Source organism: Neopsephotus bourkii, unplaced genomic scaffold, assembly GCF_033783945.1.
Source record: "Neopsephotus bourkii isolate Nb327-2 ecotype Australia unplaced genomic scaffold, CSIRO-AGI_Nbou_v1 NB_744, whole genome shotgun sequence".
In the NCBI taxonomy this organism is placed as follows: Eukaryota; Metazoa; Chordata; class Aves; order Psittaciformes; family Psittacidae; genus Neopsephotus; species Neopsephotus bourkii.
The window spans coordinates 121,994-148,269 of NW_026901242.1; the positions used below are offsets into that span (position 1 = coordinate 121,994).

Below are 26,276 nucleotides of genomic sequence, written 5' to 3' on the forward strand. Positions count from 1 at the left end.
TTTGAAGTCAGCATTGCTTCTTATTCTTCCAGATACCCTCAGCTTTTTCAAACAGCAGCAGCATCAGAGGGAGAGATGGGAACAAAATCATATGGCTGCCAGAAAGGTTTCTCGGCGCTCTGTTAGCAAGGAGCGATGGGTGGAGACACTTGTAGTTGCAGACAGTAAGATGGTTGAGTATCATGGAAGTGACCATGTGGAGTCATACATCCTCACTATAATGAATATGGTATGTACAGTATTTCCTTTTTTTTTTGATTGATAAATGAAGCAAATTTTAGCTTATGTTACTGATCTCCTTGAAAGAAGTCTGTAACATCGTTCACTGAAAGAAATGTAATATCATTCATATATGCTCATTGAAACTTTGAATTTTAAAGCATTTTTTACTTTGTATCTTGCACAGGCATTATTTTCCTTCGGAGTTTAAGTGAGAGAAGTTTCATAGCTATAAATGCTAGCAGTAAATTTCTTTCCATTGAAATTCTCTGTCTGCCCTGATCACTGCTCATTGGTGATCTTGGGTTGGTAGCTAGAGCAACAGAGAGAAATTCTTTTCCCATGTCTGTGGATAAGAAAGGCATGTAGCAGTCTATTGCAAATCTTACTAACTTAGCAAGAACTAAAATATCAGTGTGCTACTGTTCTGGTCACAAATACAAACAACACAAGCTATTATGAAGAAAGGTAACTCTATCCCTGTTAAAACCAGCACAACTGTTTTTCCAGGTGAGTGTCTGCCTATAATACCAAAGTTTAACTTTCAGTGTTTTCCTTTGTGGCAAGTTTCAAAATCATTAGTAGGAAAAAGCAATAGCGTTTCATAGGACTGCCTACAGATACGTCTTCTGTTAATATCTATATCATAGTGGATATTGACCATGAAGAGTCTATTGAGGATGCCTTATGTGTCATTATCATAGTATGTGTGTAATATATATATATGAAATTAATCACAGTGTAATTCTAGCCATGTTAACCTCTCTGTCCCTTACTTCATACAGTATGTTTCCTGATTCCCACAGGGGAAATACGTGGAATAAACCCCTGTCATGATCAGATTCAAGAGAAACCAAGCCTTCCCATCTTCTCTGCAGTTTGTACCTGAAATACTGGGGTTACTCACGATTCAATTTTCAGTTTAGTACCTTGAAAAAGACCCATATCCAAATCAGACTTTTGGAAATACAATTTCCAGCTGATTTTGGTAATTTCTCCGTTGTGACCCAAACACAATCAGTTTTGTCCATACATATTTCTTGTGATAGCTCACATAGAGATTGATTATTACTGTTTTCTGTTCCGTATCCTTTTCCTCCTGCCTAATTCAACATTGTGATGGTGTTTATGGCATTTGGGTCAGATATTTTTTTAGTTCATTTCTTGCTCTTTTCTAATGTTGACATTTTTTTAATGGATTCATTATCCTTGCTTTTGTTCTTACCATCCTTTTCTGTGCTGTGAAAACACAAGAGTATCCATAATTTGACTGATTTCTCTTTGCCTAGTACTGAATATTTTTTGCTTTTTTGTGGCAAAAGCTGATTCTTATTAAATCATAGGATCATGGAATGGTTTGGATTGGAAAGGACCTTAAGATCATCTAGTTCCAGCCACCCTACTGTGGGCAGGGATGCCTCACACTAGACCATGTCACCCAGGGCTCTGTCCCACCTGGCCTTGAACGCTGCCAGGGATGGAGCATTTACCACTGCCTTGGGCAGCCTGTTCCAGTGCCTCACTACCCTCACAGTAAAGAACTTCTTCCTGTATCCTATGTCCTAACTATACCAGGTTAGATATAACTAACCTGAACTTCCCATGTTTGAGTTTAAACTTGTTACTGCTTGTGCTGTTGCTACAGTCCCTAAAGAACAGCCCCTCCCCAGTATTCTTATAGACCCCCCATCCAGCCAGTTCTTTATCCACTGAGTGGTCCACCTATCAAACTGATGTCTCTCCAATTCAGAGACAAGGATGTTGTGCGGGGCAGTGTCGGAACGCTTTGCACAAGACCAGGTAGATGATATCAACTCCTCTATCCCTGTCCATTAGTTCTGTATTCCCATCATAGAAGGCCATAGAAGGTGAGACTGACTGGTCTGTAGTTCCCTGCGTCATCCATTTTCCCCTTCTTGAAAATGGGGGTTATATTTCCCTTTTCCCAGCTGTCAGGAACTTCACCTGGCTGCTGTGATTTTTCAAATATTATGTACAATGGCTTAGCAAGTTCATTCGCCAGCTCCTTCAGGACCCAGGGATGGATTTCATCAGGTCCCATGGACTTGTGCACATTCAGATTTTTAAGATGGTCTCGAACCAATTCCTCTCCTACAGTGGGCCTAAGCTCTTCATTCTCACATTCCCTGTGTCTGCCTTCCAAGACTTGGGTGGTGTGGTCAGAATATTTGCCGGTGAAGAATGAGGCAAAGAAGTCATTCAGAACCTCAGCCTTCTCCAAATCCATGGTTGCCAGTTCTCCTGATAGGTTCTGTAGAGGGCTCACGTTGTCCCTAGTCTGTCTTTTATTTGCTATATACCTGTAGAATCCCTTCCTGTTATCCTTAACATTCCTAGCCAAATTTAATTCTAACTGGGCCTTAGCTTTCCTAACCTGGTCCCTAGCTTCCCGCACAACATCCCTGTACTCTTCCCAGGCTGCCTGTCCTTGCTTCCACCTTTTGTAAGCCTCTTTTTTCCCTCAGAGTCTCCTCAGCAGCTCCTTATCCATCCAAGGATGTCTCCTGGCCCTCCTGCTGCACTTCCTTCTAGTTGGGATGCAACACTCCTGAGATTGTAGTGGGTAATCCTTGATCAGTCAACAGTCTTGGGCCCACTTGCCCTGTAGGGCTATATCCCATGGAACCTTACTAAGCAGGTTCCTGAAGAGGGCAAAATCTGCCCGCTTGAAGTCCAGGGCAGTGAGCTTGCTGCATGCTCTTCTTGCTGTCCTGAGGATCTCAAACTCGACCATCTCATGATCGCTTCATCCAAGGCTGCCCTGGAGTGTCACATTTCCAACGAGCCCTTCCCTGTTGGTGAGCACGAGGTCAAGCATGGCACCTCTCCTTGTTGGCTCCTCTGTTACTTGCAGAAGGAAGTTGTCTTCCACACAATCGAGGAACCTCCTGGATTGCTTGTGTCAGGCTGTACCGTCCTTCTAACAGATATCAGGGTGGTTGGAGTCCCCCATGAGGACAAGGGCATGCGAGGATGAGGCTTTTCCTGTCTGTCTATGGAGTCCATCCACAGAGTCCTCTTGATCAGGCTGTCTGTAACAGATCCCCACAGTAATGTCTCCCATCGCTGTTCTCCCTTTAACCCTGACCCACAAACTCTCTATTGAGTGCTCACCTCTCGCCAGACAGAGTTCCATACTCTCCAGCTTATCCCTAACTTAAATATCAACTCCCCCTCCCTGCCTGCCAGGCCTGTCTTTTCTAAAGAGCCTGTAGCCTTCTGTTCCAACACTCCAGTCATAGGAGCCATCCCACCATGTTTCTGTGATGCCCGTTATATCATATCCCCATAGATGTGCACACATCTCTAATTCTTCTTGTTTGATCCCCATGCTACGAGCATTTGTATAGAGGCATCTGAGCTGAGCTCCAAATGATGCCGGCTCATTGGCTGGAGCAGCTGGAATATCTCTACATTGCTCCGAGCATTTACTATAGGTGCTGGCAACTGACTGGGAGTGTTGGAATGGAATGATGCTTCCCTCCCCCAACACATCTAATTTAAAGCATCCTTGACCAGTCTGGCAAGCCAAAACGACCAGCTCCACCAGCCTCCAGTAGACCTGGCCTCCTAAATTGAGTCCCGTGTTCTAAATACCCAAACCCCTGACTACGGCACCACCCTTCTAACCATTTATTAACCTGGCCAATCCTCCTAGCCTTTTTAAGGTTTAAAAAAACCTTGAAACCTCTGCCTTTATCCCGGAGAGTTGACAAAAAGACTTTCTGAGCTCCAGAGCCCCTAACCACCTGTCCCAGGGCTCTGTAGTCCTTCTTAATGTTCTCCAGGCTTCTGCTGTCTGTGTCACTAGCACTGTCCATGTCTCTGACAAAAAAACCAAAACAGAATAATTTGATACGCTGATTTTTTTTGCACCCAGAGTGAACCTCTCTCCATCAGTGTTATGTGACTCTACATGTTACATTCTTTCCTGCAGGTGTTTTTTGAGAACTCTGAGGTTCTTGGAAGGGAAATGGACATAAATAATCTTGCATATGCTTTTGGTCTTTAGCTTAATAACTTTTGCCAAATCCTGTATCGGAACTCATTTGGCAGAGCTGTCCTTTGCAGTAGTTCTAACGTTTACTGCATTTTAGTAAACAATCAGTGAAGTGTGTTGAGAATTTAAAAACTAAAACAGCACCTCCGCATCAAGACAAACAGTGTGCTTGAAGTAAATGTATTTTCTCTCTAAATTCCTGTTGTGCTATAGAGGAATCAGTTAATCTAATACCTCCTGGCTCTGGCACAGGTCACAGGGTTGTTCCATGATCCAAGCATTGGCAATGCAATTCACATTGTGCTGGTTCGGCTCATTCTCTTTGAGGAGGAGGAGGTAAGGTTTTCATTTTCCTCAAAATGTCACATATTGTCAGACTTGGGACTTCAATGCATTGAGCTACAGTTGTAAAGAAGAGTTTGTTTGCTTACAATAATGTGTTAATTTTACTGTTCTATGATCTTTGGCAGAACAAATTCTAAAACCAGACTTTGCTGGATAGCAAAGTATTTAGCTGATGATTTCAGGTATTTCTGCATAAAATCACCAAGGAAAATGTAAATAAAACAAGCAAATTAGGAATAGGAAAATGGAATCTCCCCAGTTTCAAAAGAATATGGGATGCCAAGGAAGGCCAAATGAAAAACAGAAATTATGCATCATCACTCAGAATCTAATTACCTATCATTACCTGTAATGCATTGTATGCTAGAGTATTTGCAGGTCTCTGAAGAAGTGAGTTTATCATTGTGCAGCTCAAACATTTTCCTTTTTAGACCTTTAGAAGGAAACCAAAACCAAACCTTAATAGGTGCTAGTTGCTGTAAACTAGTTATATGTTGGTAGTTTCTAGTGTCTGTCATTCACAAATATGTTGTTACATGCTTAAGTAAATGCTGATTGTCATAATTTTATATGTCAAAAAAAACCCAACTCTGTGCATGACATAAGTAGCTCTGACTGCAGTAACACAGTAAGGGAATTTTTCTCCATGGCTTATGTTTTATAAGCACAAGCCAGATGCTCCTGAAGGCAGTGAATGAAGCCATGAGGCCAGGCAGTCTCTTCTGGAATAAATTATTAGTATAGAGGCTATCCTTGTATCCCTCATTGTAAGAGGATGTGGGCCAAAACCTTCAGTTCACATCTTAACAGGACAGTTAGAACCTGAAGTACATGATGACATCCAGTTAAGTTTACTTGCGAAATTACTGCGGCTGTTTTGATAATAAATCATGGATCAAGCAGGACAGTGTTCGAAGCAGCAGGGTTGCATATCTTTCAAAATTTATTTTTATGTTGCCCAGAAATTACTATCTAGTAACAATGTTATTGAGATAGTGTGTAAAAATTTTATTTAAATAGACTAAACTGAGACAAAGTGAATGCCTAAGACCAGAAATGAGAAAAATACAGGTCTGAATGAATTTATTTTGCACACTTTGTATTTCAGAAGCAGTTTCAGTAACTTGCATATATAATATATAATTATAAGATGAGGAAGAAACACCTATGACTGCATTGCAAATGACTCTCAGGAATTGAAAAACATTGTGAATGAAATAGACCCTTGGAAGCGTAATTGTTCCCTGAGCATAACATTTTTCACATAGCACTGAGAAAAACTAGAGCATGAAGTTCAATACTAAGTAGTCTTTACCTTCTCTGTAGATGAGAACTTGCTTTCAAGAGAATATAAAACGTTTTTTTGACAGTTTCAGTTCAGTGCTGTATCACTGGAAGATCACTTACCAATAAATACGTACATTTCTGCATTTAGTTTCTCCTTTAGCTGCACCAACTATAAGCACATCAACATTTTAACTTAATATTCAATATGTTGGATAAATAGATTTTATTGCTCCTAATGATGGCTCTGTCTTCAGGCAAAAGCATAAGGGCATTTCAGAGATTACCCAGCTTCACAGCTAACATCACTGACATGTTACTGCAGTGCAGCATGGTGTTTACAATAATGTTTTCCTTCATTTCCCATTAGCAAGGCTTGAAGATAGTTCACCATGCTGATAAGACACTAGCTAGTTTCTGCAAATGGCAGAAGAGTGTCAATCCCAAAAGTGACATCAACCCTACACACCATGACGTGGCAGTCCTTCTAACCAGGTATGACAGCAGTTCAGTGCCTGTGACTGTCTATTGTTTAGTTGCATTTTGATGGCGATGATATTTTTTGAATAGGCTCATTACATCGTTTGGTTCATCCTGCATAGAATGCAGTAAAGTGGTCTAATGAAGACATGCTGTTTCAAAAATACAGCGGTAATGCAAAAAATAACCTAGTGTGAGTGTGCCTGACACTCATACAGGCAGAGAACGAGAATAAACCATGTGGTTAAAGTTAGACCTGCTGTACTTCTTAAAAGGATTGTTTTTAATTTGTTTTCAAAATACATATAGCACTTATGTATACACGTGGGTGTTTTATTGGTGATGCATTTTAGTCAGGAAATAGCGATCTGTATGTCCTGAGAGATTAGCAGTTTGCAGATCTCAAGTAATTTTCCCCACTTGCTCATATCTCATTTTGTGCTTAGTCACTTCTCTGTTCTTCTTTGAGGCAATACACCAAAACAACATAGCATGTAGATGAAGAACTCCATAACAACAAATCCTAAAGCCATGTACAGGTGCAGCTCAGAACTGAAGATTATCTGGCAAACACACTGCCATTATTTTTAAGCAATAAAGTGTACGATTTTTAAATATTATCTCTGTATTTAAGAAGATACATTTTTTTCTATATGAACAAGGGAGGAACAGCACGCTTGAAGTTTATGTTTGAGATTACACAGGGAGTTTTTGGAAGAACATGAAACAGAACTACAAATCGTAGAAATGGATGCAATCTGCACACAACTGAGAGAAAACACTGAGAAGAATGACAGAAAAGACTGAGTCTAAGGCTTGCAAGAAAAAAAAGTCCTAAGTTAAAGTCTGTCAGGCAAAAAAAATCAACCCATCAGAAAAATAAAATCCCTCAAGTGGTGGTGCAGTAAAGAGTCAACAAATCTTAAAATAAGAATGCGAAAAAGAAGTCTCATGATGATGCATGGTTTACCTCTACAAATAAACAGGCTTCAAGCAGTTCATGTGACTGAAGCTGAGAGGTATGGTGAGTTTAATAAACCATGCCTCAAAACAGTGAAGGCTTTAAAACTTATGTGAGCTGACAGTAAAGATATGTATTTAGGCACTGCAGCAACGTAATAGTGGCTGCACATTGTAGCAGTATACTCTGATAGTAGCAGAAAAACTGCTTATTTTTGTTGCATATATTTGCAAATACGTTAACGTTGTACTTTGCTTAAAATGCCAGTTAGCACTAATACGTTATAAAATAGAGACTTACCACCTAATGTAACTGATGCTCTCCAGATGATTTTAAGCTCTTCTAATGACATGTCTCTTTTGTGATTCTAGAAAGGACATTTGTGCTGGCATGAATCGTCCATGTGAAACCTTAGGTTTATCTCACCTGTCAGGCATGTGTCAACCTCACAGAAGCTGTAACATTAATGAAGATTCTGGCCTACCTTTGGCTTTTACTATTGCTCATGAACTTGGACACAGGTATAGTTGAATTTGAAGGGGGGATGGCTAGCTGAGTTTAATTTATTGTATGTTTGTTAATAATCAAATTGTCAGACAGAAGCAAAAGAGGGAGTAAGTTAATGTCTCTGTTACTAAAATCAAAACTGTGTTTGCTTTCTCTAGGCTAAGGAATAAGAAAGAGTTTCTTAAGCCACTGACCTTTGTATCTACAATTATCCAGTCTGCTCCTTTTAACAGTCTGGGGCAGTACATCAGGATGAAATATTTAAGCTACAAAGAAGCATGACTTAATCATGCTGATTTTTCCAAATATATACTGAATTACTATGCAATTACTTTAGATGATCTCCAAATCAATCCAAGTAATTTAAAGCATACCTGTTTCATTAAATCAAGGTACTTCAACATTGCAGATTAGCTAGAAACCATTTTCAATTCAAGCAGTCAAACCTCACAGAAATATCAACTATCTTTGTTCTCCTTTCTGACCTACAAATAAAGTCACTTTTGGGCATTTCTTAATAACTAATGTCTTCTGTATATTAATACTGCAGTTGTGGATACACTTGTGAACTGCAGTTCCAGGGCATTTAGTTTCAGACACAGCTAAGCTCTTTACTATTGGATATTTGCTTGAACTAGGTGTCTCAGTATTTCAAATTTCCAGGGTGTTTTTGATGGTGAGTTGTTTTATTAACCTCACCTGAAAATAATCTGATTTTTGAATCTCTTTTGACACTGAGTCCCTAGCTTCCCGGACAACATCCCTGTACTCTTCCCAAGCCGCCTGTCCTTGCTTCCACTTTCTATAAGACTTTTTTCATTCTTCTTCATCTACATCAGGTGAACAGGAACCGCATCTAGCCTGGTCTTAAATGTCTCCAGAGATGGCATATCTACCACATCCTTTTCCAGTGTTTTGCATGTATTCATTGTAATTCATTGTAAAGAATTTTATCCTTGCATCCAGTCAGTAGCTCTATTTCAGTCTATAAAAAGAGATATAAAAACCCCGAGCAATAGAGGCATGATTATAAGGCACTGTAAGACAGAATGTAACAAAGCCTGGTCTTAGATAAAGTGGTATAAGTCTGAAATAATTGGGATCCAAAAGCTAGGAATCACTTTTACGTTTAGCAGCTTTAATAGAACTTTGAGGTTTAAGCTGTGATTCCCAGCCCAACTGTTCAATAGTGTTTTGTGTTCCTTAAAAATTCCCTTCAGTATAGTCTTTCACAGTCTGTTCTTTATTTTGTGCTGTACATAACATATATTTGAAAGCTTTGTTGGAGGGAGTGTAGATTTTTTTGGTAGATTTTTAGCAAACAGGTATCTACATCTCACCACAGTAGAAAACAGCTCCAGTGTATTTTTAAGCACAGTGTGGAACCCATAGGTAGGTGTTGTGGTACAACCAATCAGGTAGAATTGCTAAATGTTGGTTTTTATCTCCAGCTTTGGCATCCAGCACGATGGAAAAGAGAATGACTGTGAGCCTGTTGGAAAGCGCCCATATATTATGTCCCGACAGTTGCAGTATGATCCTACTCCACTTACCTGGTCACAGTGCAGCAAGGAATACATCACACGTTTCCTAGAGTGAGTGGTCAGGTTGTAGCAGTTGCTTGAAATGAATACAGCTGTGTATGAGATGTTTACGTGGAGTTTAAAGTAAATCCTCTATTATTACACTACTAAATTTATCTTTTTGCAGTGTGCTTGAGTTGATTTGTATGGAAGAAATACCCGAAGCTTATCGTTCACTTAGCGTTTGGGAAAAGCACCATTATATTCTTGTTTTCTGGAAGTGAACTTAAGTCTTCTCATATTGACTCAGGTTTGGTGCAACCTGCTTTCTACAGCTGTCAGGAAGAAAGAAACCTTTCCATCAGGGACTCTGATGGAAAATCACAGACCTTGCGTTTGCCACAATGAGATGTGTTGACTTCCATTACCTGTTCAAATTCATTATGTTTTTTTTTGAAAGAGCAGCAATATGATACAAGTTTAACCAGAATTTTGGAGTACTCTGAAGACATTCTGCAAACTATAATGACCTTGTGATATTTCCCCTTTGATAAGCTATATTTTACCTTTTTAAACCGTCCCTTACTAGATGTTTGTTAGCAGCATTTCTACATAACTTGGCTGGAATTTGGAAGTAAAATTACCATTAAGAATTAGAAGTTGAAAGTCTGTAATTGAATGTCTAAAAGCTGTGGTTGCAGGGTTCTTTTAATATGCAATTTTGTCTTTTAGTCGCGGGTGGGGATTCTGTCTAGATGATATCCCCCAAAAAGAAGTTTTAAAGTCCCCAGTCATTGCTCCTGGAGTGATTTATGATGTGCATCACCAGTGCCAGCTTCAGTATGGTTCTAATGCTACTTTCTGTGAAGATGTAGATGTAAGTGCTCTATGGTTTTTTTCATTCTCCTAATAAGAACTTCTGCTTCTTGAGCAGCATGGAAGTGCAGTCAGTTAGTGAACCTCAGTTGCTAACTACAAATGCGCATGTTCAGAGTCTCACGGGCTGTGTGTGCAGTGCAGGCATAGCCTAACACTGTTTCTCAGAGTCTGGAAGTGAGTTGTTGTACTGTTTGCGTTGTCTTTTGCAAGACCTTTACTGGATCTCACCCCTTATCTATTGTTAAATGTCTGTCCTTTAGCACTGGAGTAGTTTTGTTTTTAAACCTGTAATACTGATCTTGAGTAAATTTTCAATGCAGCTTAACTCCCGTTTTAAAAGATGGTTCAAACTTGTAGCTTACAGCTGATCAAATGATTCTGGAAACAAATCTTCAGTTCCAGCAAACTTTTTCTGAAGAAATCAGGGTTGTGCTCTTTCCCCATGTGTCCTGGTTTTGCAGACTCTTGGTGGTCTAACTAGTTAAAGGGAATTTCAGTCCACATACATTGAAGAATCTTTATATTCCCATCAAACATCAGATATTCTTATGTGGAAATGTGTCATTTACAAGATACCCTAGGGTTTGTTTCATAGCACAGCAAAACAGTGTTGTGTGGAGTTTCAGAGGAGCAGTAAAGTCACAGCAGCACAACTCCCTTATAGGAGCTAGGAGCCACTGTGGAGTAACAGGTTATAGTCATTAAGATGCAGTAGTATAGTATTTTGACTGTACCTAGCACGTTCAGAGCCATTTGGCTCCATACAACATTTTTCTACTTAGAACAGAAGAAGCCATGGTTTCAAGTGCTAGTCGAGTTAAGTGATCGCTGATTTTCACTGTGTTTTGGGCAGTAGTGTGCAGCAAACATTGCAGATATCATCCATCTTGCTCACTCTGTTAAACACAGCTGTGGCAGGAGTGTCATTATGGCTATTGGCAATGCAGGAGTGGTTTTTAGGCAAGGTATTGTGCTCATCTGTGGGTTGGAGACTGCTGACAGTGACTGTTTATTTCATTCAGATAATTATTCATATCCTCATCTACCCTTCTATTAGGGAGATTATCTCTGATTAATCTTCTCAGCCTTAATAGATAATGTGATTACCAGTGTTGAACTGCATCTACTGATTCTGAAGCAGGTATTGAAAGATTGCTTTCATTACCTGCTGTTCCAGTTTCCTCAGTTACTATAATTTGTCTATTGGTACAGATAGAAAATTAAAGTGTAATTTTGCAGTATTGGTTCATTCTGTGTCTCTTTGGGTTTGAACCTAGCAGGCCTTTGCATTCAGCATCTCCTGAATAACTAATTTTACAGTGAGACATATGTCAGAATATTAATTGGTATAATCTTATTTTGCATTTCAGTGGAATGACTGTTTTGCAGGTAGCTGCACTGGCAAGGAAAGGGGTTGTGAATAGTATAGTCTGCCTGGCATGTTGAGTGAACAATCTAGTCATTTTGTCTAAGAGGTCTGACTGTCCTTTACCTTTCGACTGCTACTTAACACTTGCTCACTGACCAGGCTATGTTTGTTCTGTAATCTAATGTCTGACATTAGAATTTGATCCACAGATTCTTTTTGAGAGAAAAATCTGCATTTAGCTGAACATGCCTAAGGGTTCAGTGACTCCGCTTAGCAAAGACTAAGATTTATAATTCAGATAGTGATTTCCATGAACCATTTAGGTGGTAAGACCTCTAAGCACTTAAAGACTGTCCCTCAAATAAGGAAAAGAAAAGCAGAATACAGATTCAGGGGAGGAATTTTCCAAGTGGTAGGTATATCCATAGTTTCCTATCAGACAGGCTGTAGGAGCCGAAAATCCTTGCCCTCTCTTTATCTCCAAAACTTCCACTGACTTCAGTGAAGTTGTTTGGATTTTTTTTGACCCTACTTTCTTTTAGTCACAGACCCTGATCTCATAGATTGAGTGGAAAGTGTATACAGTATTACTGATAATAAAAATCACTTGCCTTTCAGTAAGTCCATGGTAGAGTCATGAATTTCTGGCTGTTACCTCCAAGAGCACACCGTAAGCAGTACTTTTTCTTGCACTGTTGTTATTCCAGTATAGTGGAAAAAAGCTCTGGTGCATGGAGATCAATATGGAAAATTCTTGCAAAGCTAAAAAATTTCCTCTGTGAACCCTTGACATTGAAATCTGTGAATAGACCTCATAAAAATGTATTTGTCAGTGGAAAGCTGTGTTTGGCTTCAGTGCCTCTTTGTGGTATCTGAAGCACAGTGTAGGAGTACACTTTACACACTTGTCCTGGGTTCAGCAGTAGCAGTCATTTTTCTCCTTAGTAGCTGGTGCAGTGCTGTGGTTTTGACTTTCAGCCTGGGAACAGCGCTGATAACACCAATGGTTTTAGCTGTTACTCAGTAATGTTTAGTCTGACCAAGGGCTTTCTGAGTCTCATGCTCTTCCAGGGAGGAGGGGAAGCCAGGAGGAAGCAGAGACAGGACACCTGACCCAAACTAGCCAAAGAAGTATCCATACCACAGCACGTCATGCCCAGTATATAAACTGGGGGCAGTTACCCAGAAGGGATAGATCACTGCTCGGGTTGGGCTGGGTATCGGTTGGCAGGTGGAGAGCAGTTCCATTCTCTTCCCTTGTTATTTCCCTTATTATTATTGATGGGGGTAGCAGCAGTGGTTTGTGTTATACCTTAGTTACTGAACTGTTCTTATCCAAACTTGTGGGAGTTACATTCTTTTGATTATCCTCCCCATCCCTCTGGGAGCAGGGGGAGGAATGTGGGGAGTAAGTGAATGGCTGCGTGGTTTCTGGGTTGCCAGCTGGTCTTAAACCATGACAACACTAAAACCACAAAACATAAAAAAAAGCACTCTACATACAAGAGTAAAATAAAGAATTAATTTCATAATGAAAGAAAATTAATTAGGCAGAACATTTGGTTAGCCTTAAGAACCTGACGATAATGGCTTCACAAAGAGTTGTAAGTAATACTACTCTTGAACTGTAAATAGGGGACTGCAAAACAACCTTTGACCAATACATTGTCTAAAAGCAGCTAAATGAGCCAAGATTCAGTGCCCTAGACATTGTATTCTAACTGGAGTTCTGGAGTGCTTTGAGATGTTCTTTGTATCAAGTTTTTTTTTCCAGTGTTCTAGATGAAAACCAGGGTTAACACAGAATGCAGGAAGTTAATAAAAGGTATCTCACTCAAAACAGACTGTGCCTAAGCTTAGCTATTTTAAATAGAAACGGGTCATTTTTCTGTTTTTAAACAGAAGCAGTCATTCAAGTTGCACATTTCACACTCAGTCAGATGTTACTGCTACCTCATTGGGGCTGGAGCTTTTGCAAAGTGCACAGATTCTATGTTGGCTCCCACACCTAGCATGTTGCTTGCTGTGAGAATACCAGTGGAAACTGCTACTGGGATGTGCTAGTGGCATCCTTCTTACCAGATCCTTTTTTCAGATGACATGTACAGCTCCCCCTGCTTCACAGATAGCTGCCAGCTCTGTCCTCTCTCCAGTGCTGAACTCTGCAGTTCAAACAGCCTCAGTGAGACCTTGCCCAGAGCTCCATGGCTTTTGCTTCTGTTATTCCCAATGGGAGTGCAGTCTCTCTGACACCCCTGATTTGTCCAGCTTTTCACACAAAGCTCATTCAGGAGTTCCCAAGCATGCAGGGCTGCTGTGTGCTAATCAAAAGAGAAGCTGATATGCGTGTGAACTGAGGAGGGCGGACTGGCCCTTCATATCTGCCCTCACTCTGTAGAGAATTGTTCTAATCGAGTGAAGAAGACTTGCTACGAGGTAGCTGTAATGTTTATTTGCCCTTCTAGATCTTTTGACTCTCAGGAGTTTCTGTCCCTTCAGTGGAGCTGACTGCTGCACCTGCAGCAGCAGCTGAAATGCTGTGCATTACTGCATTAAACTGGCACCAGTGTCTGAGTAACTTAATATGCAATCATTCACTAACCAGAGGCTTTACTCCACCCGGCCCACTAGGCTTTTTTCTCTGCCAGGTAGCCTGGACTGCTTCTTTTAGATCATTCCTTTGCCATCTGTTTGGCTGATGGTTTAAGAGACCTGTGTTTTGATCTATTTTCCCTCATTTAGTTTTGGGACCTCCATGAATATTAACCTAACTGTTGTACTTGGACATACGACTTCGTGTTTATTTTCCTGGCTGGCTTCTCTGAACTTCTTTGGTTTCACTTGCGTTTTCAGGTAGACAGTAGCACAAATTTGAAGATTGTACTCATTAGTACTCATCGAATGAAAATCATAAACTCTGTTCATCTTTGCTATAAACAGTAGTGCCCAAACTTTGCAAAGCCATTTTTCCTGTGTGTAGCTGGGACCTGAGCAGCTAATGGGAAAAATACTTGAACTCACATAGTTCAAGTAAAACGTAATTCACTTGGTAGAAAGTATTCACCATTTTGTGTTTGTTAAGTAGTTTCTCCTTGTACACTAACAAGGAGTAGCTAAATCTTGTGGAAAACCCTGAACATTTGCTTTTGAAATTACATTCTTTACAAGGCTTTCTGAATGGATGTATAAAACTATGGAAGGCTTTTGAAAATCTTGGCCATAGGGGTTCAGCTTTGCTTCAGACTGCTGCAGTTTCCTTTCTTTTCCAGAACCTTTGCCAGACACTGTGGTGCTCCGTAAAAGGCTCCTGCCGCTCCAAACTGGATGCAGCTGCAGATGGAACTCGGTGTGGAGAGAACAAGGTGACAGTTCTGCTGCCTACAAAAGGGTGGTGGAGGATCCATCAGTAGCTCTGCTATTGTTCAGTGTGAAAGAGGAGCATCATGTGACATCTCACTTAAATTTTCAACCCTGAAATAACAAATCATTCACAATAACATTTTCCTGCAATAACGATCTTAAGCTGTTTCTCCTTCCTCTTCTCTCTTCAGTGGTGCTTTTCTGGTGAGTGCATTACAGTAGGCAAGACTCCTGAAGCAGTCCATGGCGGATGGGGTGTTTGGTCATCCTGGTCTCATTGCACAAGGACATGTGGGGCAGGAGTTCAGAGTGCAGAGAGACCCTGCGATAACCCAGAGTAAGCGGAGTGCACAATCTTTTCTTACTTTTCATTCAAAATCTTTGAGACACTTATGACATTGGAAGCTCTTGTATGAAATGGTTATCAGCAGATGACACAGCAAGACAGACCCTGAACACCTCTCCTTCCCAGTTAAGCATACCTGTGTGAAACTCATTACCTCATATTCTTTAATTCTTACCCTCCATGGAGCTTATTCCTACACAAAATTAAAAAAGCCCCAAAACTGTTATTTAATCTTCAGGCTTTGCAGAAATAATAGAAATGTTACTTTAATAATACCACTGTGAATAAATAAATGGCTTGAAATACTGGGTGAGAGCAATAGCTAGTGACCTGTTCTGAGGGAAATCAAGGAGTCAACTGTTCATGTTCTGTTCTAGTCATCAGCTTTGTTCAGACAGGAGTTGGTAGGTACAGAACATGAAGGCAGATTTTTCTAATGCATATCTAAGTTCATGAAGACCCTACATACAATTTTCAGAAATCACTAAAAAGGGTGCCTATGAGCAAAAATCACCTGGCTTTTCTAGAACTATCAAACATTCTTGAAAATACGGTATTTTGGGGGAGTTAATTTGGTAGGTTAATTTGTTGTAAGTTCAGCCAGGCAATTCTTTAGGCTCAGTACTTCTTTGTTATACATGTTTTTATTAAATCTCTGTGCTCCATACTGATGTGTTTGGGTACTTCAACATGTGAGTGGTATCTCTGTCCTGCCAAGGATTCAGATTCACCTTGTTATCCCACTGGAACCTGAGAGACATTGCTCTTTTAAAACTATTTTTAACCCAGAATCTCATGTCGCAGTCTAAATGTTCCTTTTCTAGGCCACAATTTGGAGGAGACTACTGCACTGGAGAAAGGAAACGCTATCGCATGTGTAACATCAGCCCCTGCCGGAAAGACTTGCCAACCTTTCGTCAAATGCAGTGCAGTGAATTTGATACAGTTCCCTACCAGAATGAATTCTACCACTGGGTTCCCATTTATAACACAGGTATGAAGCTACAAGTCTCGCATAAAAAGTCAGATTTACAGACCTATGAGAAACCCCTACAAGGGCAAGAAGTCACTGAACAACTCTTTTAATTGATCAGAGAGAAAAATCTGGTGTGCCTCCATATGCAGGTGTGCCTTTTGTGTATACACAAAGGCAGGTGTTCTCCACACACAGCTGTTTTAGCAAAGCTGTGGTAATAATGGCTGTGATTGTAAGTAGCCTAGTTCCTGTAAGGATATTGCACTAAGAAAAGCTATTGGAAGTTACATTTATACTAATTGTTCAAGATAGACCCAAACTGTCTTTTTCATTGTCAACCACAGAAGTACAGTAGTATAGTGTAAAGCTGCATGTTTGGGCCTGCAGCATCACTGCACCCAATAAGTAGAACTGTTCCAGTGCACAAATGGAGCTTTACTACTTCCAGACTGAGATCTGTATGGTAAGTATACCTGGCACGACACCAAGGAATTAATACCTCAACAGATTCAGTATTGTATTGCTCTGTATTGTAGAGACAGAATGATGCCTCTGCCTTATAACTTGCTTTGTAACAGCTAGCTACTAAATCCAGGGGTAATAGTTACTACCATGCAGGTTGATTCTTGATGTATGCATAAATGTAAGGTGTAGATTATCCAGTAGAAGCTAGCAATATGATTATTTGTTTTAATAAACCGGCTAGGGAAGTGAAGCTCAAGATTCAGCCAATGGTATTGTAGGCATGTTTATTGCATTTTCACAGTTATTGCCAGTTCTGAATAGGTTTCCTAAAGTTCAGCTACTGTTTCAATTTCATCTAACAAACACACCATTGAAGATGAACCTAGAGCAGACAGACTTCCAGGAAAATATCTGATGAAAGAAAATACGGTTGATAGAAAGACTTTTTCAGAAGAACTTCCAATAAAACAAACCATGATATATACTAACAGCATAAGACTTAGTCGAAAGCCAAACCTGTAAAATGTTTTCTGCAGACTCATAAGCTGTTTTCTGCACTCTGCTGTCCCTGAGGACTGGAATTCCAATCCTTGCTGTTAGTGTATTGCTGCAGCATACAGCCTTAGTTCTGTTCATGTCCTCTCTAGGGCAGCGCTATGGAACTGGTAGTTCTCAATGTGTATTTGTTGCAGGTCTGCTACTAAAAGACATTAAGAATCATGAATAAAATGCTTCCTGCACACTGGAAGGCATGTCTATTATGGTGTGTCCATGCCATATTTCAAAAACAGCCAATTTGAGCTTTACAGACAAACCATTTATCTTTAAAATGCTGCATTGTTGAGGCAAATTTCATCTGGAACATCCTAGGTTTCAGTGACCTTTTGCAAAAATCTGTCAAATACCAAGGAAATGTATTTTTCTCTGCTTTAAAAAGCTTTTTGACTGTTTTTACCCATTTTCTTGGCAGCCAGAATTTCAGTCTAGAGTTACACGTCTCCCTCATGATCTGTGAGGTCCTTACTGTTTGCAACTTCATTTTTACATTCCATTAACAACGTTTGAAGTGTTTTCGTGCTGCTAAACTCTTAACTTTCAAAAATCCTGGCTTCCTCAGGTAGGCAGTTTTTTGTGGGAACTCTCATCTAAGCAAAATCGTGTGCTGATTGTTCAGCTGATATCATTGTTGTACGATTGAGGGTGGGTGGGCGCACTGCTTCCAGTCATGTTGAGCCAGTGTTAACTGCTGCACTGAAATACACCCAGGAGTTTTTCATCCCATTTCAGTTTCAGATTTTCCTTCATCTTCACTTGGTTCCTAAAGGCTTCTGGGCAAAAAAACTCCAGAAGTTAAGTCATAAAACAGTCCTCTCTTTGTGAGATGGAGCAGTTTGAGCCTTTCTTGTGCTTGTCTTGTATTGCCCCCCCCCCAAAAAAAAAAACAACAACCAGAGATGATGTTTCAGGGCTCTGGAGACTTATCACCATGTCTAGCAAATGTACATCAACCTTTCTGTGTACACAAGCTTCCCTTTTCCTTTTATCTGGTTCAGTCCTATTTCAAGAACTTCACATCACTCACACTTTACCCTCCACCCCTTCCTTTTTCCCAGGATCAACTTCACTTCTAATTTCCCTTCCTTCTCCCTCTGAGTGGTGCAGGGGCTAGGGAATGGAAATAGTGGTCAGCTCATCATACACTGTCTCTGCTGCTCTTCCCCTGCTCCAGTGTGGGGTCCCTCCCATGGGGTATGGTCAACTGTGAACTTTTCCAATGTGAATTCTTCACAAACTGCTCCAGCCTGGCTCCCTCCATGGGGTGCATCTTTCAAGAACAGACTGCTTCAGCATGAGTCCCTTCAGTGGCATGCAGTCCTTCAGGAGCAGACTGCTCCAGCACGGATCTCTTCCATGGGGTGCAGTTCTTCAGGAACAGACTGTGTGGAAGCATCTAGTTGAGGAGGTAAAACCCATAGCTAAACATTTTGTGACATTTTAGACATTCTGTGTTCCTTCATCCTGCTGGAAAAACAGTAAATTATCTAGATGGTCACAATTCTTTCTCCCGGCTTTAATTTCTTACCTTACATAAGCCAGTTCTAATGAGTGTCACGTAGAATCATAGAATCATAGAATAGTTAGGGTTGGAAAGGACCTTAAGATCATCAAGTTCCAACCCCCCTGCCATGGGCAAGGACACCTTGCTCTAAACCATATTACCCAAGGCCTCGTCCAACCTAGCCTTGAACACTGCCAGGGATGAAGCATTCACAACCTCCCTGGACAACCTATTCCAGTGCCTCACCACCCTAACAGGAAAGAATTTCCTCCTTATATCCAATCTAAACTTCCCCTGTTTAAGTTTTAACCCATTACCCCTTGTTCTACCACTACAGTCCCTGATGAAGAGTCCATCCCCAGCATCCCTATATGCCCCCTTCAGATACTGGAAGGCTGCTATGAGGTCTACCAGTAATTAAGCACTGTAATGTCCTTTTCCTGTTGGGTACATTGTACCTTCAATAGAGGACAAAGACTTTTTTAAAAAATAGCTTATGAGGCAAGATATAACAGGCAGCTTTAACAACCTGAAAGAAAATCAGTGAATGACATCTTGCTGTTAACCAAGGCTAACTATATTTAAGGTTCCAATTGAGATTTTTCCCTTCAGTTTTCAATGAATTTGGACCTGCTGGGGAATTTGCATAGTCTTATTGTGGAGCATAGCTGTGGAGCACAGAAAGCCGTGTGCTCCAGCTGGGGCACCTGATTATCCTAAGGAGTCTTCAGGTGAAGGGCACTTCCAAGCAAAGATGGCTAAAGCAACCAGCACCTCTGACCAGGATGTTTTCTGGATTGTGATCCCACACTTACTTATTTCATGCCATTTGACGTATTACACTCACTTGAATCACTTAGTGCTTAACGTCCATGTACTGAGTCCTGCACTGAATATGTATCTTTCTTTTCTCAGTCAGTGTCAGGATCATCTCATATACTGACAGATAGGAGTTATGTTGTGTTTTATATTTCATATTTCTTCCAATATATGTCTGTATATCAAGATGTGTACTGATACAGTCACAGGGGCTGAGCTAACAGCAGGAGATAATGTTTTACTATCAACCGTTTTGAAAGTAAACTTCCTTTTGGAGATCCAAGTTTGATTAAAGTGATAAAGTAGCTTCGACTCAGCTATTTTTTCCATTGTTTTGTATGTGTTTGATAGTTTTATTTTCTAATATTCTTTGGTTTGGATTTCCTCCGCCAATTTTGCATTCTCAAGAGGTGAGAATTTGAAGAGAAGAGGCCCACTTCTTTTCTTCCTTGTGAATTAGGAAAAACATATTGAATCCTTATCTTCTGCTGGCAGGCACATTAATCACATCCTTCTCAGTCAGGTTAAGCTGAGTCCTTCCTGCAGGTGAACTCATGGGAGTCAACTGTGAGGGAAAGAAATTTAAAGTGGGAAGTGACTATTTTCCTTCCTGTTTATCTTTGTGTTGCTCTGTTTACACCTGGTGAATCTGAACTCCATTGTAATGTACAAGGGGACAAAAAAACCCCACATGCTTGAATTCTAGGATTTGTACTCAGTTTTCTGGTTTGCTTCCTCGATCCCATTCTGATTACAGTGACTTACCTAGTCACTGGGCGCTTACAGGAGTTCTGTGTCTTGGGTTTCCATGACATCTGGGTTTCTTCTATCTATTAGAGGACTGATCTCAATCTGCAATTGATCAAATCTGCAGCATAATCTTGGTGTAGGATATGGGCACTACAGGTAAAAAACAGGATGTAGTTTTTTAGCCTGATGAGTTTTGGTGGCACCTCAGCTAAAATCTTATGTCCAGCTAGGATCAGCACTGCTGGAAACATTCAGCCAAGCTGGAGGAGGTTTACAGGAAAGCAATATGGAAGTCCAGTTATTTGAAAAACACACATTGAGAAATCAAGTTTTGCTCTAGAAGAAGAGAAAATGGAGTGCGTTGTATGCCAGCTGCGTCAAGAGATTTTCTAAGGTTATTTAGCATGAATATCCCTGAGCTCATAGAGATACAGGCTAGCATGACTGCATGGCTCCATGCTTGGGTCTGGAAAAAGGTGTGGAGATTCAAGCAGTTCTGTGCCCTGGTTAACCGACTTTGAAAATCAGTACCTCATGGTCTTACATCACCTCAGTTTGAATGTAGCTCTTCTGCTTTCAAACTTGGATTTGACATCAAGTTCTGTGTCACTTCATACCACAATTTTCCATTCTCCCCACTTAAGCAGTACAGGAGTCATCAGAGAGAGATAGATCTAGCAGTTCTTCATATCATGAAAGGTAGAACAAGCAGAAACAGTCAAAGCAGCATGAGGGAACTTTAGGTTACACATTAAGAAATCTTAATTGCTTTGTGGGTGGTTAAACATTAGAGCAGGTTACCTACAGGGCTTGAGGAATTACTACTGAGGATATAAATACAGTCTATGCAGGAGAAGTGGCTTTGATCCTACTTTGGTGTGAAGTATGGGTAAAATCCTGTAGGCTTTACTCAGGCAGAAATCATCTCTATTTAAATGGGGATTCAGTGTGCTTTTCCTGGTCCAGAACTGTGCGACCACATTTATTACTCAGTGTTTGCAGATTAGATCTAGTGGTTCACGCATGTGCTGGATTGCAAGAATTCCTGTATCTTTTGGCCTAAAAGTTACTAAGATGACAGCCTTTTTGTTAAAGTCTCATAATGAATTAATCAAATTTGCTGAAGTAATTGAAACTAAGCCAGCTGCTTTGATGAGTTCCTTCTGAGCAACTGTAGTGCTCATATTCATGTCAGTTTAATCTTTTTAGATTTTCAGGACTGAAATAAGTTTTAGAAAATCTGAATTCAATGCCAGTCTTTGCTTTCAAGTTCTTCCATTGTTTTGAGAAATGTTTTTATTTTCCTCATGTGTCAGTTCACCTTCTGAAAACAGAAGACGAAAGTACTCCGTACAGCTATATAGTTTCACGTTTAAAATCTTAGACTTTTTAAGGACAGCGGCTGGTTCTAATACAGCTAGTTTACAGTCCTGGAATAATGGAGCCTGATCTTTTGTCAGGTTCCTTTGCTCAGCTGTAAAAGAATGATAGATAAGCAGATAATTCTAGAAAACTAATAGCTAATACAGTGCTAGGGTAATGTGCCCTGACCAGCTTTCTATGCACATGAAATACCAAAATAAATTAAAGAATGATGGCAGGAGTATAAATATTGGATAGGATTGAGTTTGTTGGGAGGGAGCAGTGTACTCTCACTTGCAGTGGTGTTCAGCAGAAAACTGACAGGAAGAAAAGCAATACAAAATTTGTGGGTACAGGTAGGATCTAATTTTAGGTCAGTTACTAGAGTTAGGAATATCAGGAAAGTTTTCATGTCCAGAAAACTCTTCTTTGAATCACAAGCCTTTGCAAGTCTGAAAGTTTCCTTGTGTTTTTTTACTTTTTTATTTTGACTTATCAAGGGAGTTATCTTTCTCTACAAACTTTTTCTGAGTTATATTCTTAGAGCATCATAGTTATGAGTTAATGTCAGCAGACAGCACTGCCTGTTTTTTCTTGCTCAGTGATTTCTGAAATGAAATTGAATACCGTCTTGCTATGACCACACACAACTAAGAACGAGGTACAGATATCAAACTGTTGCTCTACATATATTTAATTACAAACAATATAAATCTGAAACGGGTTTCTGCAAAGTCTTTGTCAGTTAGGATTGATTCTCTGCAGGTAACAGACTAGATGGAATTCTGGAATTCTCCTTTCCATAAGAGTATTGTGCCTTGTGCTTAAAAACATGCATTGAGAAGGTAAGCAAGGTGGAACAAAATTTAGAGCACAGAAATAATCAAACTAGCTAAATGGCCAGAAAATAATTTCTGCAGATAGAAGTAAAATTACTTGTATTACTTATCATGATGGCTCTTATCAGACCAAATGATGGATGTTATGGCTGGCAGTTTTCACAGAGGGGCTGAGGGCTGGTAAAGATTACAAATTTTATGTTCTTGACTGAGACTCTTACATAGCTCCATCTCTATTGATATTCTTGAACATGACTCACGTCACCTTGAATTCCACCAGTTTTGTAACGTTGGTCCATGTGGGTCCTCTGCCTCTAATCACCCAGTTGCCCTTTATGAAGGCAACTTTGAGAAGCCACAAGCACAACATTATTATCAGTGCTGAGATTTCATTTTAGCTCCACTGACAAGAGGGAAAGCACAAAAGTCCTCATTAAGGTTTTAGACTTCCTTTAGTGCCCCTTTTTATTTTTTGGATGCCACTTCTCTAGAGATCCTGTCTACGTCAATGAGTTTCATAGTTTTAAAGCTCAAGCCATGTAGGATTCAGTCTCCAAGTTGCAAGTATTTTGGGGGCAGGAGCTGCAGTCACTTTTGTGCACTGCATGGTGGTGTGTAAGTGTTGGTGCTCTATAAATCAGAGCAAGGAGAGCATATTTTCCCCTTTGAAGGAGTAAATCCGTTTGTAGGAAATTGGTCAGGTTTTTTGCATTACCAAAAGTTTGAAATTCTCTCATTAGTAGAAATTCTTTCAATTTTAAACACAGTTCTTTGTATGAAACAAACCAAGTCAACAAAAAAGGAAGAGTGAGAAAGAAATTCATTAGCCAGGGTGCAGGAGGAGATATATAGTTATGCTTCCTCCTTCTGAGATGAAGGGAGCAACTTCTGTTGGCTCTGTTATGCACATGATGAAATTGTCTCTCAGCAGAGGTACCTCTGCAACACATAGGAAGATTGTATTAAAATGACTCAAGAATGGTGCCTTGAAGTCCTTAAAGACTGGCAGTTTTAAGGCCTACTGGTTTGTTCAGCAAAGCATTTCAACTTGCTGAGCATGAACAAAGTGCTGTGATGTGTGGCTAGACTGGGGTCTTGGAATAGAACAAAACAAGAAGACAGGTCCTCTGTTGCTGTTTCTCATTGATATGACAGTGGATGACTTTTTTCCAGTCAGATACCTCTGGATCTGCTGGATGGTTTCCACAGAGTGCTGTATGGTCATGGATTATAAATCTGCCTTTCCTTTGACACTGGATTCAGTTCTAACTCATCTTCTGTGTGCACAATTTACTAATCTAATTTATGTCTTTTGACTGTCTGAAGCCATGGTTTCAAAATTTCTCATTCCAAAGGACCAGTGTTTATGAGACAGAGCAGTGTGTGTTTGGCTCTTCTTAACTCCATGGATTGAATAGACTAAGGCTGGTCCATTACAGGAAATCTTGCTTCAAAAATCCACAGATTACTTTTGCTGCAGCTTTTCTCTCCCCTGTTGCTTTCTTACACATCTATCCAAGAGCAGCCTGCGTCTTGTCAGACTCACCAATATTATCCCCATTTCATAAGTTGCCAAGCAGGAAAAAAGTCCAGTGTTTGAATAACTTATTAAGTGCCAGCATATAGCTGAAAATAAGCACTGATGTGACACTACAGAATATCAGAAGCAACCACTTGACTGCTCTCTGAGGGAGACCGGCAGCAGTGGTGAAAAGCTGTAAATTACCTCTGAAATTAGTCATCAGCTGATGGAAAACTGTTGCTTTTCAGTATCTTTGGCAATCTCACCCCCACATTCCTCCTTTCCCCTCAATGATGACAGCTGGTTTTACTGGTTTTCTGTCCCTTTGTCCGTCACAGCTAAGAGCCTCATTACTGCTTGACTGAGCCAGCTGCCTGTAAACATGCCAGTGACTGAGAGCATGGAAGCATGAGGACACCAGCCTCCAGCAGCTTGTAGAAGTCCACAAGTGCCATTTGTCAGGCCTTGTCACTGTCTTTAGCAATACAGCCGTCTCTCTGCTAACTTCTTCTAATTTGCCATTTCTGTCAAATGCCAGGGAAAGTGAGTGGCTGGTGGAGTAAAAACATAATGTCATTCCTTGTGCATTGCAGTTCAGTGTCCCACTAAAGTGTTTTCTGAGAAAGCATCTTTATTTCTTTTCAGCAAACCCCTGTGAGCTCCACTGTCGACCAACAGACGGCCATTTTTCAGAAAAGATGCTTGATGCAGTCACTGATGGTACTCCTTGCTTTGAAGGAAAGCACAGCCGAGATATCTGTATTAATGGCATGTGTAAGGTATTGGGTATGTTTGCATGTTTCTTTCTCTATGGTTTTTTTTTATGAAGTTTTGGGAAATCTTTTTATGGACAGATTGAGAAATTTTTTTTGGAGGATTGAGGCCAAGTACTCCATTTTACCACATTCTCAATGATCATGGAAACAAGTTTGTAGAAACAGCTTTTCCAAGTAGACGCAAGAGCTGTTTCCATCCTTTTTATTTAATCCATTAAACCTGAGTGCTCATTACTTCTGGTACATTTTAATGCCTCTCTTCTTTTTCCATTATTCTAAAACATCAATGTAAGAAAATCTGTTTGTTTCAGTTTAACATTACACATTATGTAGCAGTTCTGAACTGACTTGTTATAGTAAAAATTATTTCAGTTTACACTACTAAATTGAATAATGCCGTACAGTGAAACAACAGGCAGACACAGAGTATATAGTTCAGAAGTGAAGAATTAACATTCTCTGCATATTTTGCATCTTGATAGTAGGTGTTTAGGATGATGTTTTTTTTTGTGGCATTTGAAGGTGTGTTCTTGTAAATTCTGTAATACCCACAGTCCTAATTTAGTGAACTAGGTTTTAGTGAATTTCTCATAAATAAGATGAGTACTTCACTTGTAGGGGATGTATTTACAACAGTTTATTTCTTCAAACTGGGGATTTGTATGCTGTACCCCTCGAAGCCTGATAGCTTTTTTGCTTTTAAGATCTTTGGAAACAAAAGCAGGACTTGGTGTCTTGTGGAAACTATATTAGCTTACTGTAGTGAGCTTCTGATTGTATGTCTTAAGTCACTGTATCATATAAAAATGCAACTAAATGGGAATTCAAGAAGTCATGTTGCATCTCTTATGAGAATCATGTTCCTTTTTTGACATTTTTTACATTCTTTTCTCAAAGACTTCTACTGATGGAAACTGCATTTTTAATAGGTCATTGGTATACCCTCTCTGAAGACTTTCTATTTTGGTAAGATGCCAGTGCCTTAAGAGAGCAGCAATGAAAGAATTGTTTTAAGCTTTCCTAGCAGGACATGCATTTGTGAAAGGGGGTTACCCTGCTTAGATTCACAGTGAAAAGATTCTGCTTGACTTCGCTGAAACAGGATAAGCCTTTTAACTGTCATGGTTAAAGACCTGACCTGGACTTGAACAGTTCAAGACAGGTGGAAGCGTATCGTTAGCAGACTGAAATGTGTAGTAAATGCTGCATACCATATCTGTGCTTTTGATCTTGGAAGAGGCCAAGTGGTATACTCAAGAGGCTGTCTTTATGATGTTGCACTTCTGTTTTCTGATTTTCAGCCCAAGTGGACTGGGATCACTATGGTAATTTTAGTTTCCACGTGCTTTCTATATTGAACCTTGCCTGTGACAGTTGAATTTATACCTGTTAGAAATAGCAAAACTTAATCAGA

At 40.1% G+C, this 26,276-nt stretch overlaps 2 protein-coding genes across 2 annotated transcripts in view; one reads left to right on the forward strand and one right to left on the reverse strand.

Moving 5' to 3' along the window:
* The window catches only part of ADAMTS12 (ADAM metallopeptidase with thrombospondin type 1 motif 12), a 158,092-nt gene that overhangs the window by 82,844 nt on the left and 48,972 nt on the right, over positions 1-26,276 (forward strand). The window contains exons 4-13 of the mRNA XM_061354725.1: positions 33-229; positions 4,493-4,576; positions 6,240-6,364; positions 7,682-7,831; positions 9,269-9,412; positions 10,073-10,217; positions 14,858-14,950; positions 15,140-15,285; positions 16,119-16,288; positions 24,732-24,865. Of these exons, the coding sequence (XP_061210709.1) occupies positions 33-229; positions 4,493-4,576; positions 6,240-6,364; positions 7,682-7,831; positions 9,269-9,412; positions 10,073-10,217; positions 14,858-14,950; positions 15,140-15,285; positions 16,119-16,288; positions 24,732-24,865 (1,388 nt within the window). The remainder of the gene's footprint in view (positions 1-32; positions 230-4,492; positions 4,577-6,239; positions 6,365-7,681; positions 7,832-9,268; positions 9,413-10,072; positions 10,218-14,857; positions 14,951-15,139; positions 15,286-16,118; positions 16,289-24,731; positions 24,866-26,276) is intronic.
* Positions 1,370-26,276, reverse strand: part of TARS1 (threonyl-tRNA synthetase 1) — a 112,398-nt gene continuing 87,491 nt past the window's right edge. The window contains exon 20 of the transcript XR_009725638.1: positions 1,370-1,382. The gene's annotated coding sequence lies outside the window, so the exon portion shown is untranslated. The remainder of the gene's footprint in view (positions 1,383-26,276) is intronic.